Source organism: Gobius niger, assembly GCF_951799975.1.
Source record: "Gobius niger genome assembly, chromosome: 13".
Taxonomy (NCBI): domain Eukaryota; kingdom Metazoa; phylum Chordata; class Actinopteri; order Gobiiformes; family Gobiidae; genus Gobius; species Gobius niger.
The window spans coordinates 19,758,500-19,778,731 of NC_136864.1; the positions used below are offsets into that span (position 1 = coordinate 19,758,500).

A 20,232-nucleotide genomic window follows, 5' to 3' on the forward strand; every position below is an offset into this window, starting at 1 on the left:
CCGATCCACGCACACCTCCCCTAGCTGTTCTTGGGGAACCCCGAGGCGACACCAGGCCAGCTCGGAGACATAGTCCCACGAGCGTGTCCTGGGCCTTCCACGAGGCCTTGTCCCAATAGGACATGCCTGGAACACCTCTCGTGGGAGGAGACCAGGAGGCATCTGAAACAGATGCCCTAGCCACCTCAGCTGGCTCCTTTCGACGTGAAGGAGCAGCGACTCTACTCCGAGCTCCTCTCGGGTAACTGAGCTCCTCACTGATCTCGAAGGGTGCGCCCAGCCACCCTGCGAAGGAAACTCATTTCACCCGTTCATATTCGCGATCTTGTCCTTTCGGTCATTACCCAAATCTCATGACCATAGGTGAGGGTGGGAACTTAGATCGATCGGTAAATCGAGAGCTTTGCTGTCCGATACAGCGACCTCATCACTGCTGACGCCGCACCGATCCGTCTGTCGAACTCCTGCTCCATCCGTCCCTCACTCGTGAACAAGATATGATACTTGAACTCCTCCACTTGAGGCAAGGACTCCCCACCGACCTGAAGAGGGGAAGCCACCTTTTTCCGGTGGAGAACCATGGCCTCAGATTTGGAGGTGCTGATCCTCATCCCGGCCGCTACACACTCGGCTGCAAACCGCCCCAGAGCAGCTGAAGGTCCTCATTTGTTGAAGCCAACAGAACAACATCGTCCGCAAACAGCAGAGATGAGATCCTGAGGCTCCCAAACAGGACACCCTCCGGCCCCTGGCTGCACCTCGAAATTCTGTCCATAAAGGTAATGTTTCATTGTCCCTGTAAAAAAAAAAAAAGGATTCTCTAAATATGTGGCCGACTGCAGTGCAGCGTGTGGGAGCCAATGTCCTTGGCCCCTTGGCCACCAAACTTAGTTTAAAATGTATTTAAGAAACCGGACAGCACAGAGAAGTCACTCAGCCATGAGGCATCCTAGAGGCCTCCATAGATCTATATGCCTCCACAATAGCACCACAATATTACCATTAAAACTAACCCCCTTTACAGTTTTGTTGATATGCATGCCAAATAACTATACTATTATACATGTATCACAAACTGCTGCATTGGACAGGTCATATTATAATGCCTGTATATAATGTGTATAATCATATCTTTGACAATACCACTCTATTTTTGTTATGGATAGATCAAGCTAAGCTAATAATTAAAAACTCCAGCTCTACATATTATTTTGGTGCAGCTGTGAACAGTAACATCCACTTAATGGTGTTTGGCTGCACTGTGTGTTCTCCATTCACAAATCGAGCAGAAGGAGGAGGAGGAAGTCAATCAGTGTAAATTGGCGTCTCTCCAATCATGAGCGCCGCGCCTCCTCCCAGCACCAAACACGTCCATTCTCCACCTTGGATGTTTGTCTGTGCCCTTTCTACAAGCTATTGAAAAAAAAACTGACAAGGGAGTTGCGGTGACGTCACCCACAGAGGAAGTCTATATATGGTCATCATATCAGGAAATAGTAAAAGGTGTGACAGCTGTATTATCATGACACAACCAGCAGAACGGAGGAGGTGAGAGGGGTATCGAGGTCACATGAGGCAAGAATATGAATGGCTGGGGTTATGAATGGGAATGTGGCTGAGGTAAAAAGTAGAGGCTTAGAAAACGAATAAAAAAGATAGGGGCGGTGCGTAAGAGAGTATGCTGGGACTTTCTTTTGCTGGTGCTATTAGGCGTCTCTGCTGCAGCGTCGACTCTCACCGCATACTTGATGAGCGAACTAGCTAAGGGCCACAGTCTCTCTCTCTCTTTCTTACTGTTTGATGCTAAACTCGAAAACAGCACTCGTCCTGAAAACACTGCTGTCACCAACATACTTTCTCACATTGGTCTATACGTACACAGGAAATAAACCAAACGATATACATATATAGGCATTCGACAAACAGGATAAAATCAGGCATCTAAAACAAACAAAAAATACAAGTGGTGCAAGGTGTTTTAATCTGTACAAAACACATAAGAGCAAGACAGGCAGCTGGCCAAGCTCAAACATATAGGTATGTGGTAATTACTTTGAATATTTTCTTCACTTACTAATAACACCGGAATAAACTGAAAGGTAAATTCCTGAACCCACTGTAGTGTCACGTCCCTGTTGATCCAAGGGTCCACTGACTAGAGCTGATTTCCCAGGCCACACAGTGCATAATGCTGCCCATAGAAAACATATGTCTGTTGGATATGTGAATAAATAAAACAATGGCCAAAGTGTCAAAGTTGTTTTCAAAGTATGAATGTGATTTGAACAACTTACCCCAGTTTTGGCTTTAGTTGCCTCGAGGGATACTATGTTTGTATGTATTAAAGCTAAGCAACAACGCAGAATTAATTCATGTCCATTTTATTTATTCTACTTAAAAACTGTTGTCGGTGGCTGTACTAACATTCGCTGACATTCATTCACTAGATTCCATTGTAATTCTTCAATTCACAAATATGTGCATCTCTCTCTAGCCCTACAGTATCAAGTAGTAACTAGGTCCTGCTCAGAGACACACATTTTTGCTAGACTTTCATATCAAAGCGTAAAATACTTTCGCATAAGCGGCTTTAAGTCTTCATACAACTGGAGCACCAAATCAGCTGGGAACCTTCCAAACTTCAGTCCACTGAGCTCTTGCTGGGAAATGCATTAGGAACCAGATTAAACCCGAACAACCAGCCAGGGATGGTGCAGCAGGGACTCAGGGGGCAGAGAGGGAATTTAAAGGCTGTCGTGGTCTTAGGCTGCAGACAAAAAAGTAGTTACATCACCAGGTCAGAGGAGCACAGCGTAATCACCGTGACACAGATGAAATGATGTTGGGATAGGGGGAGAGGGACATTCGCAGGGGTGTGGTGAACCAGAGACTGAGGATAAGCACAACACAGGCTAAAGCTGAAGCAACCAATCTACTGATGCCAACGGGGAAATCGCAATACGAGTGTTTTGTGCTGCAACTAAACAAAGCTGGAACTTAATTAGATAAGAGATGAGGCCACCCCATTATTGGGAAAAATATGTTCTTGTGAAGCAGGTCCACCGCAAGCAGATCAGTCTTGGGAGCAGGGACAAAGTGGTCCCTCTTCTCTCACTGTTGCTTATGCTTTGTCTGGTTTTGATTTTGATACCTTATGGACTGTGAGGCTTGTCCTAAGTTTTGCTTGACTTCAATTCCGACATCTACGGCAGTGTTGGTTAGGTATCATTTATCTGTGAACATTCCAACCAAGAAACCAGTGCCACAAAAATATATGTGTTGGTGGCATTAACCATGAAACTGTAAGCAACAATTACCATGTACAACAACATGTTCAATGCGGCCACAGTAAAGCAAAGATGATTCACATAAAGTCTGTAATTAGAGACAACAGATCTTCTGGGACCAGGTTAGTGTGATGAGACAAGCACTGCTCAGAACACCATGACAACATCAGGTTATCTTGTAAAAGAAGCAGGGCATCTTTCTTCCCTCTTCCATCGTTCCACTCCCCTACATCCGCCCATCTCTGATTTGTATTATGTAACCTGCACAACCGACTCCAAACGGGAGCAAGATGAGGAGGATGTCAAGCATAAAGAAGGAAAAAAGGTAGAAAAGCTGGAAACAGATTCAGAAGCACAGATATGAAAGACAGGATCCCAAAATCAACAGAAGAAAATCAATGTCAACATTTGTTGCAATAATGTAGACAGATAAGTAAAAGGGAAATGTAGCACATGTCAAGAAGTCTAAGGAGACTCTCACGTCATCAAATACTTATGAGGCAAGCTCTCATCTTCTTTATAAGCAACATACTGTGACAGGAACTGCATTTATCATCCAAGCATACTGCACAGCAGCCAAATGGGACAGGCTCTTAGTGTGGTATAGTCAAGGAATAGGCGGTACAGTTCAGGACGGTCCGCTAGAGGTGACAAAACATCTCTCAGCAGATTTCTGTCTCCAGCTTCCACTGTTCACTTTTTAAATAACAAAAAATTGATCAAATGTGACAACTGGCAGTGAAAGTATTTTCTAACTTTTTAGTGTTTTAGTGTAGATTGCCATTAGTCAAGATGCTTGTTTAGTTACCTAGACTGTCTCATAGATCTGGGATTGTATGATAAAAACTGCTAAATGTGAGATTCCAGAAAAATAAATGAATGGAGATTTTAAAATGTAAAATACTTGTATTGTTCATTTAAAATATAGCAGCTACCAGTTTTGTTTTTGTTCTTTTCTCCACTTTTTGTGTTGTTTTTAGCTCAAGTTAGTCTATGGACAATGAACATGGTTTGCTTGTAGCCCCTATAGAAGATTTCAATGGCAATGTGTCCTTTATAGCCTTCCATCCCATGGTGCACACATTTAATAACACCCAGAAACAGAAGCTCATAAACACGAATACATTAAAAAAACAACCCAAAAAACAAGCTGTTTTTATACCAATATTGTCTTAAGAACTTGGTAGCTATGGCAACAGGCAGAGAAAATTCACTGCGCAATGGTGGTCTGTCTTTGGCTACTGTATACTGTGTGGTGTACTGACTGTGACTATACTTATCCCAAATGGTCCACTGCCATGTCTATTACTTTTGAGAGACTTGATGTATTCAGTGAAAGGACAAGGCACAACAAAGCATGGCACACCATCTGGTCCCTATATTCCTACTCCAGACTAATACAGACCATGCATACATGCTTGTTATGCTCTAATGGCACTATTAGCACCAGAGGATAATGCTTCAGCCAAACGTGAGGGCTAAAAATACATAGGCCTATCTAATGAAGAGACTTTGAACCTCAAAGACAGTGAGAGGCAGTATAAATGTTTATGGTGGTGGAGGGGAGAATGGTTTGTAGATTATGCTTTAGACTGAAATTTATTCAGAGGAGATTGTTCATATTTTTTAGTATTAAAGCCCACTATGGCCAAAACACAGGGATTTTTTTCTTATTCACTTTTGATTCAATTACAACTGACATTTATAATTGCAATTGAAAGTTAAGTAAAGCGTATAGTATCATGATAAACAAAATAGCTGTTATCTAATTGAACTCATTCTTCCTGCATCTTCCTCGGCCATTCCAAAGTCATTTCCTCTGTGAAGAGGCAAAAAGAGATGAGAGTGGTGTGTGTTCTGTATGCAGTGCTGGCCTGGCCTGGGACAGACAGGGCATTAAGACGTCTGGAGGTGTGGGTCTATTGGTCTGTGCCGGCTGCATTACAAGCAGCATTATGTAACCACTCAGGCCATCACCCAGAGACAAAACTGTCCAACACAGCAAAGTAAACATTTTGAAACTTATGTTTGTTTGCTTAACTGCAACTCATGTAAGTCTGTGTTTTTTGGCATGTAGAACATTAATGTTCCACTTAGAATCAAATTTACTGTGCAGATGTTTTATATCCCACAACATAGACATTGGATTATTAAACAAATGGACATAGACATTTCATTAGGATTTCAGCTGCATCAGAACAAGTCGCTCAGATGTTTATCAGTTCATAATGCTTAACACTGTGTTAGCACGCTAACTGTTGCTGCTTCAAACATTTGCACTTATTTTGTGATCCATGCACCTGTTTGCATTTACATGATGTGGGGGCAGGTGAAAGGCATGTTGGGGATGCACTGGCGGGTGGGGGAGCTTGTCTCTGCAGGGCAAAGTTAACACACTGTTTCGAAGGTGGCGCATCTAGCAATGCAATGTGGGAATGCAACAATTCCGGGCCGGCAAGTGGAGTACCTTAGAGCGGCTTTAATGTTAACATTAAAGTCTAAACTGAATCTTCTTTTCCAAAAATGGTTTGTATAGGTGGACAGTGGATGAGCAGCAAAAAAACATTAAGTCATAAGAGCTTTGATGAACAAATTGTAAGGCGATGAATATATATAAAAACGTTTGTTTGAACCTAAAGCTCAGTGTGAGTGAACAGCTCCTGCCTGTGCATCTGATGGAGGGGTATAAGTCTGCATTAGCGCTGCAGCCTGACAGTCAGTAGTGCGTCACTGCAGAGGACTCTTTGGTTTAGGACAATGGTGACGCACTCACTGCCATTACCTGCTTACAGGGTTTTCCCTCTTCTGAACATAATGAATGAAACATGCTTGATGACGAGGGAGTCAACTTGCTGTGACCATGACATCAGTGACATTAATCTAGGTAGTGTTTTTACACATCTCTGCAAGCTCTACAAGACTAATCTGGAGCTGCAGTTGTGGTTCAATACTTCACCTGGGGTAAACAGTTCAATATCTTGTTGAGGAGAAACACTATGTCCGAACATGTCTGCAAGCTTTTATCACTTGCTTAAACACACTGCTCTAAACTGCTCTAAAAAGCAGTTACTCAAAAAACTCTCAATTCTGTACAAAATCAGTTATATTAAGGGCCTATCTCACCGGCCTTGAGGTAGTCTTGGTGAAAACAAACAGGTTTGATTTCAGCGGAGACTTTTTAAATTCTCCGACAGGTCTCGGAGACATTGCTGAGACGTCACTGAAATGTCTCACAGCGGAAACTCGAGTCCAACTAGTCTACAGGCCCACAGATAGGCCCTTTGTATCCGTGCAATCAATCCAAGTTGCGAAGACATTGCGGAGACTGCCAGTCGCAGCAGTCATGTCGAATTAAACCATAGGCGGTTCTCATCATCTATCAGTAGTTCATCACTGTCCCTTCAATACATTTTTACCGATACTAAAAAATCTTTAAAGGCGATTTTTCTTTTTTTTTTCGCAAAACAAAATTGCCACTGAATCTTTTTCTATTACATCCCAAAGAGGGCAGACCCATCACGTGCCGGATAAGTTTTGAAGCTGCGTTGGGTACTATGTGTTGAGTAATTTTAATTTACCAAGTAATAAACAACTAAACTAATATTGAATAGAAGTAGGTAATTCTTTAACAGGTGCAATACAAAACACATATTTAATTGCTGGGACATGACATTTTGTGACCACTGTTGGTATTTTCTACAAACGTAACTCTTGGCTCTTTAATGACCCTGCACTAAATTCCACATCATGTCTTAGTAAAAAATGTGCACTGAGTTTCTGAATAACACTTGAGGTCTTGAGAGGCGATTTGGCAGCTGCACCTGGCACAGCTGCACTTCCTTCCTCACTTTGGTCTCAGGCAGCAGAGGTGACAGAGAAAGAAAGAGAGAGAGCGGAGGGAGGAAGGGCGGGAGAGAGCAGAGAGGGTCGAGGGGACACAGGCTAATACGATGCACAAGTGTGGTGCAGCCAGAGGAGGCTGTGTGAATGCCAATCACCAATCAATATATTGACCTGTCTCTCATAATGACTGCAGTTCACCCTTGAACTCCCAAGGCAGTCATTTTGACTGATCCAAGATTTGGATTTGTCCAAACACTGCAACATATATGTTTTGTGCTCCTCGTCTCCTCACTTTTCTTGTATTTGTATATACTTTATTGCTGTTGTCATTTTTATGTAAATGTAAAATCAAAACAAGATATGAGTAATTCTAACTTTAACTACTAGCACCCTCATTTTGACTGCTCCATTCATTTTAATGTCATATTTGATCACTGCACTTCTGTGGTGCCCTCTGATCTCCATTGGTCAGAATGGGAGCTGTCAAAAAGACTGCTCTGGGAGTCCTAGTAGTTTCAAAACGCTGGGAACATCACATAAATCTGCTATTAAAAAAATCCATATCATGATGGCACACGGAAAAGACAATTGACTATGATCATTCATAATCAGGGTTAGGGTTTAACCCTAGGGTTTAGGGTTAAACAGTGGTGATAAAACAAATGCACTCTTCCTTTATTATGTTGTTATACATAAGCAGATCCCATTGAGACTACTTTAGCTAAATTGCAATTGCAGCCCTACCTTGAGCCACAGAAAATATGACCACTAATTTAATCTCTTCAGTATCTTAAGGGTCAATATCTTCGATATGTTCTATAAACTGCAGAGCTGCCACATAGTGTATGTTTGAGCCTGTTTTGAACCTCTGCAATATTTAATTTCAGTTTAGGGGTGGCTCCCAGGCTACAAAAAACAACATATTTTCTACGTCTCCTCCTTCGCCCTAATCATGTCTTTGTACTCTGACTCACTCAAGGCCTTATAGCACCTCTTTGTTACCGCAGCAGCACCTTTGCAAAGAATACGTAATTGTACGCTACTTGTGTTTAATCGGATCAAGTAGTCAGTAGTAGTCACCGGCCTGCTGTATAATTTGTGTTGAAGTAGTGAATAGCGAGCACACGCCGTCTCCCCTTGAAGCCTTCTGCTACTGCAGTGAGTCAGAGCAGAGAGTGGTCCGCTCACAGCGCAGCAGTGAAAGAGATGACAGCCATTCTCAGAAAACATCCAGAGTGAGAGGCAGCATTAAGTCTGGCAATGTTAAAAAATCCTTCAAAACTAAATATGTACTACTACTACTACTACTACTACTACTACTACTACTACTACTAGCATTTCTGGACACTTAAAAGCTAAATGTTTGTTTCTGATTCATCTTGGGGAAAAGTTGGCCTCTCTTGCTTTCAGTTTAAAGGAGGAGAGTCTCGTGGTTTGCAGCCACTCCCCAAAACTGATTCGCTTGTATCACTCCAATCACCAATTTTATAACTTTTCACCAATTTCATATACCTAGTTTAGTAGTTAGTAGCTTGAATGTTATTTTGGCAGTAATCATTTGTTCTTTTTCAGTGCAATTATAACAAAGAATTTACTGAAAATAAAAACTTAGTATTAAAAGGGACCATATAGAAATGTTAATATGTGTTTTCCTCCCCCTACATGTTCCAGCAATGTCCTAATGTGTAGAATGAGCCCCTGTTCTCCACAACTGCCTCTAAAATCCTGGACTGCCACTCAAAAAGTTGTTAATTCGGGTCCAAAGTGCCGTTATGCACAAGCTTAACATAGACTGCAGTTACACGTAAAACCTGAGGTGGCAGTAGTGAGTATAAAATGACCAACCTGCATCTAGTCCATTTAAGTCTTTTGAAATGTGAGTGGTTCTAGTTACATTTGTAAACAACAACACAGTTTATTGTGACTCAATTGAGAAAAGATTCATATACTAAGCATTATGTGACCTGTGTACTGATTATATATTATTTAAAAATAAAAAAAAAATCAGATTACATAGAAAGCTAAATAAAAATACTTCATTCATTCCAAAGGAGGAAATATCCAGATGTGCTTACTTTAATCACAGGCACAGGAAGATAACAAAAAGTAAGAAGCTATACACAAATGAAGTACATGATCACCAGTAAGTCCGTGTACCGCATATAGACAGGTAGATAGGTATAATGTGAAAATTGTGTCCAAATAATGTACTAATACAGAAAGAAATCATGATCAGAGTGAATGTATAGAAAGATGTGTGGAATAGATACAACTGACTGGCTGTCCAAGAACAAAGAGAGCCACAGTCCCAGTGACACACAGCGCAGCGGCTCTGCTCTGTTTATCGAGCCTGGTACCATCAATCTTTCCCGCCTGGTTGCCCGGGTAACCTGTTAGTATTCAAGGCACGGAGCACGAGCTTACAGAGGACACCGTGTGAGCAGGGCAGTGGAGATCCCCATTGGCTCACAGTCCTCCTCCACGGCATCCTCCTACCTGATCAGCATACATAAGAGTGACACACCAATCTCATACCAGGCCCATTTCAAATTCTGATCAAATCGTACCCGCATCACCCGCCCTCCCTTTCATGGTTTCATTCACCAAGCCTCTTCCCTCGTTTTTTTTCCCCCTTGGTTGCCGTGTTTCATTGAGGATCTTGCGTTTTCCATTCACATACTGTAACGCTGTAGCTCATTCATAAACAAGACCACTTCTTACAGCAGCAAAATAAAAAAAAGGAAGAAAGCTGAGGGTATGGTCGGAGGGAGACTGCACCCCACTGACTTACTGACTGCACCATAGTGAAGGCTCCCAAAGAATGGGAAAGCTGCCAGTTATGTGGTGCAGATAAAGACGGGTTGTGAAAAATAATGAAACATCTATGGAATGAGGGTCTTCAAACAGAGTGTGTCTCTGTTGTTTTATGTTTTATTTTCTCCTTCAGTCTGTCATTCATTCAAGATCAGGCTCCATTCATAAGCTGGCTTCTCGTCTGCCGCAATGTGATGCAACGCTGTGGAAGAGCAGTGGGTTGGTGAGCATCTGTTGCATAAAAACTACTGCTTTTTGTGAGTCCAGTGCATTATCACTGATTATTAAAGAAAACACCCAAGCCAATGACATTATTATTCACCAACATGAAGCAGTCCACTGCAATCCCCACTAGGAGTGTGACAATATTCCGATATATTGCGATATTTTGCAGGACAATACGATGTCGATACTTTTTATTCCGATATCGATACTTTTGATGACGCTATGCATATTAATGGCCGCGTCATGCTAATTAATGAGGCAGCAGTGCTCCACTGTTTTCACAGTCAATAGAGGCCAATAATGACCAAGAATTCAGTTAGATCAGCAGAGGGCAGCACTACAGCTGCACCTGAACCAAACACAGTCACACAAATAAATTACTTTTAATGATAGTTTTTATATTTATAAAGAAGATTCCTTTGGAAATAGGACTGTGGTTTCTTGTTTATTTAAATGTAAATGAAGTCACTGACAGATCTATAGACCCATTTTCAGTGTGTAAGTCAGGGATCATTTATAGATCGGTACAAAGCACATTAAAAGAAATGCAAATGATGAATAATATGGAGTATGTTAAATAAATATGTTAAAAGTAGCATGTTTTTTGTATTTTTGTGCAATATATCGATTATCGCAATATCGGTGTGAGATAATCGTTATCGTGAGCCATGTATTGCGCATCGTATCGAATCATGAGGTACCCACAGATTCCCACCCCTAATCCCCACACTCCTTTCTTGTTACCAATAGACCCTTTTCATTGTTCGTAATTTAGGTGGTAGCAGGAGGCAGGAAGCTAGATGTTGTCATAGAAACAATAAACAAGTGTTGCTGTTGTTAGTTGTACAATAAAACTTTATTTTACAGCCCCGTTTTTCCTTTCTATTATTACTACATGTTGCTTCCCCTAATAATATAATTATTGTATTACTTCAAAAACTGCACACAATCTCCACAAACAAATCCAGTGACAGATGAACACAGGCTGATACAAGTTTATCTGATGACAAGGCTCCGCCCCCTCCTGTCTGCCACAGGAAGGAAGTCTAACAATCAATAAGAGGAAGGGCAGGCGCAAAGTGTCGCAGCTCAGAGAGTGATCTGTATTATTCCTCTGAACCCTGTCTGCCTCATACAAGCCTCTGTGGTGTTCAAATAAAAGACAAGCCTGTTCCTGTTCGGGTGGTCTGAAATGGGCTGTCAAATGTGAACTGGACAGAGGAGAGATAACATGAAGACAAGGGAGAACTAGCCACATGAGGGAATAGTATTTGGTGGTTACAAGAAATAAAGGATAGAATCAGGCAGAGCTCTGGATTACAAAGTACCGGTATATGGCTCATATTACTTCTGAGGGCAAACTCCTATATTCAACTAATTCACAGAGAAAAAAAAAAGCAAACTGTACCAAGGCGTACCTTAAATGGGTACTATTAATTTACTTCCATTTTTGTGCTGTTAACCAATCCCCCATAAGATCTCAATTAACTACATTCAAGGGCTTATCATATCATAGATCATATCGATATCGAGATATGAACATTCAAGACTGCACTTTTTTGTATTATGATGTTTTTATTTTTCTGAAAAATACTTGGTTTTCACGGAACTCATAGTTATGTCATATTGCATCGATATCGAGATATCTGGCATAAATATCGAGATATGAAACTTGTCCATATCGTTCAGCCCTACGACATTCCTAGCTCAGCATAGTCAAAACATTTTTCAACAGGTTGAATTTTGAGAAAGAGACAAAATTGAATTTTGAGAAAGAACCATTAATTGGGACGAGGATCCTTACACCTTTGGGCACATTGCAGCAGATCTTTCGCCTGGCAGGCCACACCCACTTTCTTTCTGTAGTGTGGCAAAGCCAGGCTAGCTTAAGGTGCCTGACAGTAGGACATACACACACACCATATGATGAAGTCAGCATAAAATGGCAAACAAATGCCAAGTACTGATTTAAAAAACCTTAAAAATATTTAGCATAATAGAGATGTGCTCTATAAACATTAACCAAACTAAACTAGCAACTCTACCCAAGCAAAACATAACCTCCAAATGTAACCTGTAAAATGTTTTGTTCATTTGCTTAAAGCTCATTTCTTATTCTCACTGGCCGCACAAGGCAATAATCAGAGAGTCAAAATAGATGTTGATGATAAAGAAGTGACATAAGCACAAGGAGGTGTTTAAGAGAAAGAACAACTTGGGTGCGAAAGATGAAAGAGTCATGTAATGCATACCCCTTGTGTGGTAATGTATCAAATAAAGTCATTTTAATTATGGCACAGACTTTAGACTGAAGTCAGCTGTCCCGCAGGCAGGCATCTCCACCATTCCTTGACAAATAATCACCTTCTTTCATCACACACAATGCAAAATACGCAAGATCAAAGTAGGACAAGCTCAAAGCCTCCACCAAATAAAAGTCATGGACAGTTACTGGCTGAACTTGCGGATAGGGCCTTTACTATACCCATGCATGCTGTATTTGGGTTATACAGCATTATGAATATGACATAATGTTATTTTTATATTTATATTTTATGTAAAATCTTATCCAGATTCCTTTTTTCACATCAAAATGATAAGACAAGAAAAGAACAATATTCTATTGTTATTTGAACTGATGCAATGCCAAGGCAAAACAACATAAACTTTATTAGTCATGTAGCCCTTGGTAACTACGATTAATGACGAGAGTGATTTAGCTAGTAGCAAAATATGGAAATAAAGATTACACATTACTTAGGGTAAAACTCCCATGGCACCTCACAACCTAATCCCTTCCACAGCCCAGGGTGATAGCTATGACATCAACTCCCAGTGCCTGTGCCTGAGGGGGGTGATCGAAGTTGGCACTCGCTCAGACCACTGGGATATGTGGGCCCATTACATCATTGGCAGGCGCCTGGAGCAGGCCCTAAATGAAGAAGTAGAGATCACTGGACCAGGTTGATCAGCAGTGCTAATGTTTGGCAATAAAGCTAACACACACAACACGTGGGGGGGTCAGGGGCAGTTTGACGCAATGCTTTGACACACATAACCTCAGGCCTCTGCACACAACCAGCCAGGCCAATGCGAGCAGAGTTATGTCACGCATTAACGCCATGAAATCTTATCTGCCTCTTCAAACAGGTTTACTTTTCATTTGGAAAGTGAAATGTGCTGCTTGTAGTAGACATCAGTGTATTTGATATAGAAAGTTCAAAATGAAGATGGCATTGTAGCCAAGTGTGTTGCGCTTGCCTCACAGCAACAAGGTCCAGGTTGAATTCCCACACTGTCCCTCTCTGTGTGGAGTTTTTATGTTCTCCCCGTGCCTGAGTGGGAAGGTCAAGGAGAGGAGGAACCCTTTTAACTATAACTATGTGAAAAGAGAAAAGTAAGACACTTGTCTGTTGTGGTCTTGGCGGACAAAGCAGATAGATTGTTTCCTTGGGCCTCACTCACTGACTCTATACAGAGTTTAAAGAGGGGGTATTATGCTTTTTTCAGTCACATAGCACCAGTCTATAGCACACGACAATGATGACAAAACCTTCTGCTGGTCTGTAAATGCAGTAAATTAGAGTAACTGCCTTGTATAAAATTGCTCTCTCAAAATGGCTGTAGTGAATGTCTTGAAATAGGCCCCAGTCTCTTTGAGAACCTCTGACTCTTTCCGACACGCCCCCTCCACACGCTGTCTGTGGCATCAGTGGGGAGGGGGCTCTGCTGAGGAGCAGTGGTTGGTTACCTCGGCTGGTGACGAAAGCTCGGAGGCGTCTCCAGGAGGTGGGGGCGTTCCTAGGAGGACTAAGGCAAACCTATCCCTAAAATGGCTGCCATCAGAGTTTTACAGATTACTCAAAAATACGTGAATGTGCCAAGGCAACACTTCAGGCATGTTTTTAATGAGGGAATGACATAATAACATGATGTAAAGCTTGAAAAAGTCGATTTTGCATAATACCCCCTCTTTAAATTTTTTTAAATTAAGTATTTTCCTCCCCCTACATGTTCCAGCCATGTCCTAATGTGTAGAATGAGCCCAGACCTGTTCACCACAACTGCATCTAAAATCCTGCACCGTCACTCAAAAAGGTTTTAATTCAGGTCCGAAGTGCCGTCATGCATGAGCTTAATATAGAAGGTGCAGTTACACGTATGGCCTGAGGTGGCAGTAGTGAGTATAAAATGGCTAACTTGCATCTAGCCCCTTTAACACACACTCGGTACATAATTCTTCAAGCGCACATTTAAGTTACTGCACTGTTAATGGTTAGATGACAAGGCACAATTAAGAAGCAGATTATAGGTTGGGGACTGAAAGCCGTGAGATGAAGACAAAGGAAAGCTTTTTAGATACAGAAGAAGAGACTAGGGTTCATATTTTCAGAAAATCCCCCCCAAAATTAGAATTTTTGGGTTTGTTTATGCACTTCAACAAAAAAATATATATATATATATATTTACAGCCAGCAGGTTTTTTTTTTTATAAGAAAATCGAAAAAAAAAAAAAAAAAAATTGCCCAGCTCAGACATCATAAATTCATGCGTAAGTCCAGAGGACCAAATGAGATGTGATCAGATGTGATTATGCTGGTCTTTCTCTGTGCACTCCACACATTACTTTACAGACAGTGGAGTGGCTCACATCGAGTATTTACTTTGCCTCTATTCACCTATCACAATGTGAAATGCATTTTCCAGTGTCTTCTGTCTCTCTCTCTCTCTCTCTCTCTCTGTCTGTCTCTCTTTCTCTCTGCTGTAGTGACAGAAATGTATTGTGTCACTTCATACAAGCCAATAATCTCTGTGGATTTACAGACTTGACAAGTGGAGTTAGGCAGCGAAATGTGTAGAGCCATGGCAGGCATTTGTCCAAGCGTGACAGTATTTAAGTGCTTTTAAGAGCTCTTCATGTCTATAGAACACGTGAGAGCTGCTGCATCTTTACAGCTGAGTTGCCTATATATATCTGCTGGTTAGCGCATGTGTGTTGTTGAAGAAGCCACAACACGTGCTGCTGACAGAAACGTGTAATTCCATGATTTTAACAAGGCGACAGAGATGCCCTATGAGATGAGAGCAGTGAAGCGCTCTAATGCCTCTCTTCTGGGTATAAATGAGTGTAAGAGAAAAGAAATCCTAAAGTCTGCAGCAGATCTGTGCAGGAGACATAGACAAAAATATTTAACACATCAGGCTTAAGAGTTGTGGCCCCAGCTGTATGTGTGACAATGACACGCACTGAAAAATAAGACTAATATGTGTCTGTCATTCATTGTACCTATACTGAGAGGAAAAATGCATTTTATTCACAGTTCCATGACACCACGGCATTAACAAAGGAATAGACTAATTATGCTGTCTGAATATTGACACAAGGTTTGTCTTGAAGAATTAGGACCTGTCAGAAACACAAAAGTAGGCACTGAAAGTCTACAGCAAGCTCCCCTTCTCACAGCCTTTTACACATAACAAAAAAAAGCCCGTAACCCTGTGACACAAATTTAACAAACCCTCACTCCACACAAACATGTGCAATACAAAGAGAGTGTGCGAGGTTTAAGAGCAGCATAGCCTTTCATCCCTCTACAGAGATGGCAGTGTGCTTTTTCCTCCTTATACATTCATATGCTTTTTTACTTTTTTATTTATTTCATGAAAAAGGCGAACAGCATATTTTAATGAACATCTTAACAAATATAAATATGCCAGATTCTAACCGTGCCCCTGGCAGGTTGATGTTATGCAAAGAACATTAAAAGAAAGGCTATACAAAAACATTATGCACGCAGACTATATACATTTGGTGCTTCATAATCTACTAGAGGACATAAATGTTGCAGTTATGTATCGTGCACAACTGTATCGTGTGTATGCTTCAAAATTTGCTTGGAAGATTTTAACAATCATCATGTTTAAATATTCTAAAAAGTGGAGAATATGAGTGAAAACATGGGAGTTGAGAGAGAATGGAAATACTGCAGGTAAAGCTGTGCGCAGTAAATGTTGCTAGTGCTGTTTATGCTCTGTACAGGAGCGCCATCTAGTGGACATACTCAAACCTTGAAATTAGAAATAAGAAATCATTGTAAAGTCAAACTTTTTTGTGCCTATTTAGTAGACAAGTTTAGGGGTCCCTCAACAGTGCCCGGACCCTCCTATATGAATCACTGAACTAGAGGGTTAATTACACAGTTATATAATCACAGTTAATGCCTACCCAGCACCTCTTCAGATGGATAGGATTGAAGTGACACCCTAAGTGACAGCCATGGCCATCAGACTTGACCATCGCAATGACAAGCAATAGACACTTTCCAAATGCCACGAGACAGGACATAGACAGCCCAGTGATGGACAACCAGACACACAAAACCAAACACTTTTAACCACAGTATTGATACATATACTCTAACTTGAGAAAATTATGAAGATAAGTGTACTCCGTGATAAATAAACAAAAGTAAATTGCAGCCTACATTTATATTACATTATAATAAGGATTCATTGAACTGTGTGTACGCTTGAATTATACAATTTATACGAACACAACAAAAGACTTACCTAATATAAGAATGGAGTCTTCTCTTCTAATGTGCTTTTTCAACAAGTGCTGGAAATTGGAGAAGCCGCCCAGCCAGTCATAGCATTGCTCTGTTTTGTAGCGCTCATCCCAGTAGTCAACATCCTTATACCTCGAATTCTCCGCTGGCAGGTGAGTCATATTCTGGAAGTTATCAAATAGAAAATTACAGAATACCAATCACTAATCTAAACAATGCTTCCTCAAAATATGGCCCACACATCATATTCGTTAATAATTCATGTCAGTAGGTCAAATGATTCATGACCATAACAACCAAAAAGTAAAGTGAAGGAAAACTACATTGCTATTTTGGAAACTAAAAGGTGAAACTATTATCTACTATTATCATACATGTTCTGCAGTTCAGCTTTACCCAGATCTAGGTTACAGCCTTAACTCATATAAATGGATCTTTTTCCTCATGTTGTCATCACTTTGTGAAAAAAAAGGTCATCTCTTTTTTGATGGGTTTTCATCACATTTTTGCCACATCCCTGTTTTTTGTCACTTTTTTATCGTTTTTTTCCATCACGTTTTTGTCGCTCTTTTATTGCATTTTTTCAAAACACTTTTTTCAAGAAGCTTTTAGATTTGGGTAAAGGTGGTGGTCAAGAGCTTATCAATAATTTGACTACAACCAATTTGTTCATCTTTCTAACCCAGCGGATAGTTTATTTTCTTTAAATTTGCTACCGGAAGTGAAGAGTCAGCCAGCGGTCCAGCTGTTGGCCACTTAATAACAAAGCTATTTCTTTCATCTTACTTTACTATGTTAAGATATTAGCAGAAGCCACAGCTTCTTCTTCTTCTGTGTTGTTGTTGTTGTTGACCTATGAGCTCAAGTCAGTGCATCTTCAAGCCCCGCATGCCCATGCCTGAGGCACGTGCTAACCATGGATCTATTATGCTAACAGGCTAGCTACGGAGGCTACACGTGCAGCTGTTGAGTCCCGACAGTTCAGTCACTTTGGGCAGTGTGTTCACTGAGAAACACTCAAAACGGGCGGAAAGCAGACATTCGATAATTGCGCTATCAATATTTGTTTCTTGGAGATCTCGGAGATGGATGTTTAGTCATTTAATACATGACAAATATGAACGCGAGGTCCAAAACTAGCTCTTAGTTACTTACATACGTCCGTAATAAAGGCGAAGCTCTTCAAATAGTGTAAATGTTGCAGTTGGCAAATCCGTGTGTTGTTCTTGGATAAAAAAGAAAAAGGGAAGAAAAAAAACGCTTGCAGCAGGACAGCTTTTATTTCTCAATAAAAGCTTAATATACAACCAAACACAATCAGATCATACTTGCAGTCATGGCACTTATCTACCATTGAGGTCACCGAGGTCCGGACCTATCGGTCAAATTTTACACATTGAATCCTTTACTGCGCACATGCATGTTGTAAACACGGGCTTCTACAGGCGGAAGAGCCTCTGGTTCAGACGTGGATGGGCTTGTTATGAACCTTTATGTGTCCACTCTAAAACCGAACCTCATGAGCTGCTTTGGGCCCGCGTGCGTAAAACTCCGCTGTGGCGGCGGGGGCGCGGCTTTATGAACCGCGCCAGAGTTTGATCCAGATGCAATTTCTTTGCTCACGGTCATAAAGAGAGAGGAGCCAGTGCGCCTCAGACTGACGGTGACTCCGATATATAACAGGAGTTTTCCTCTCATTCTGATCTGAGGAGCGAGAGGAGGAGAAGCGTCTGTGCCTCATCATTGCTCTCCTCCTCTGCTGCTCACTTTGTTTCTGTCTCATGCAAAGTTGTCCTGCGTATAAATGATCTTCGCTTTAATGAGAGCCTAAACCAGCGCATTCACCTTTGTAGCTCCCAGTGGTTTGACAGTGAGGGCGACGCAAAGGGAGCGGGGCCAGAGCGCAGTGTCCAAACCAGAGTCTGATGTTCAGAATGAGCCAAAGCAAAACCCTCAGCTTTACCCGTTCACACCCACAGCCTCGTTTTCAATTAAAAACGGACATTTTCATTTAATATTTTAGTGTTTATTTAGGACAAGACATTATTGCCTCTCACTCAGGCGAGCAAAACTGTTTGGAAAACCTGCTTCACAGTAAAAATGGATGAAATAGATGTTAAATAGATATTTTATTTTGTGATATTCATCATGTCAAACTTCAGTGGGTGCACGGCTGCACCCACTGCCCTTGGGTCGACTCAAGGGCGTAGGTTTGGTGGTACTATGTGGGGACACTTTAGTTCCCACATCTGAGTCAAGTCTTTGTGAAAGATCGCACAATATCACTTTATTTTACAGTACCTTGACACATTGTACCTAACTTAATTTAGTACAATGCAATGTGCTCTATAACGATGTGTACTAACCTGTCCCTATGGGTTAGATACATAATGGAATAACTTGTATTAGTACTTTGTAGGTATGTTATGTAATAGGACATGAGACCCTCGGGTTAGGGCTTAGGGTTAAAGTTATGTCTTAATACATTATGTACCTGCAAAATACAAATACATATTTTTCCATTGTGTATCTAAGTTACTACACATTCTTACAGAGCACATCGCATTGTACTACATTTAGTTAGGTACAATGTATCAAGGGTGCTGTAAAATAAAGTGTTACCGATTGCACAATGTGAATGAAGTTGGTGGAGACAACTTGGCCATCCTGAAATATTGGTGGAGACATGTCCCCATGGTCCCCACGCAAACCTACACCCATGGGTGGACTGATGGAAGCGAGGCCAGTCTGCACCACCTGCATGTCCGACCACCATCCACTCACTCACTACATTCACTCAGGCCTCCTGGTCCCAAACGGTGCAACAAAAAGCAATTTTTGAAAACAGCTTCAGGATGAGACAAAAGTGTTTTTGATCACTTAAAATACAGGAAATTACATCTGAATCTGAAAATTCCTAGGGGAGGACTCCCAGACACCCCGGCTTTAACAATTATCCGGACCTCACTGTTTTTTAAATCCTGGCTACGGCCCTGCTTGCAGTGTATTTAATTATTACCAACGTCAGGTTTTGATATGGTAAATCCTCCCAGAAAAAGAGACGCCTTGACATGTGCGCATACTTCGCTCCGGCAGATGGCAGTATTGCATTGTTTTGTAAGCAATCTATCATGACAAAACCTCAACAAAATGTGATTTAACTGTAGTACATTCCACTTCATTTAATCCCAGCGCCTAAATAGCCCTATAGGCCCAATTCACACTTGTTTTGTGTCAAAGTACAGCTCCTATGCTCTTGCTATTTATGGATATGGAAGTATAAGAACACTTTTTGTGAGGACCTAGAGCTCTTTTTGATAGCCCACTGAAATGACCTTTCTCAATATGCCTACAAAACACTACAGATCAACTTTTGATTACATACTAGCAAAACAACATACATTGAGCGGATTTCCTTTAAATATTTTTTATAAATATCACCAGGTTCATTTATGACCATTTCTTTGCTCTACAGTGGTATGGTTGCTGTGTTT

General features: G+C 41.1%; 2 protein-coding genes across 3 annotated transcripts in view; one reads left to right on the plus strand and one right to left on the minus strand.

Moving 5' to 3' along the window:
• The window catches only part of ece2a (endothelin converting enzyme 2a), a gene marked incomplete at its 5' end in the record, with an annotated part of 61,577 nt that extends 44,678 nt beyond the window's left edge, over nt 1-16,899 (minus strand). The window contains one exon of the mRNA XM_079570023.1: nt 16,740-16,899. Within this exon, the coding sequence (XP_079426149.1) occupies nt 16,740-16,899 (160 nt within the window). The remainder of the gene's footprint in view (nt 1-16,739) is intronic.
• The window catches only part of capn10 (calpain 10), a 162,671-nt gene that overhangs the window by 95,859 nt on the left and 46,580 nt on the right, over nt 1-20,232 (plus strand). The gene's annotated exons all lie outside the window — the stretch shown is intronic.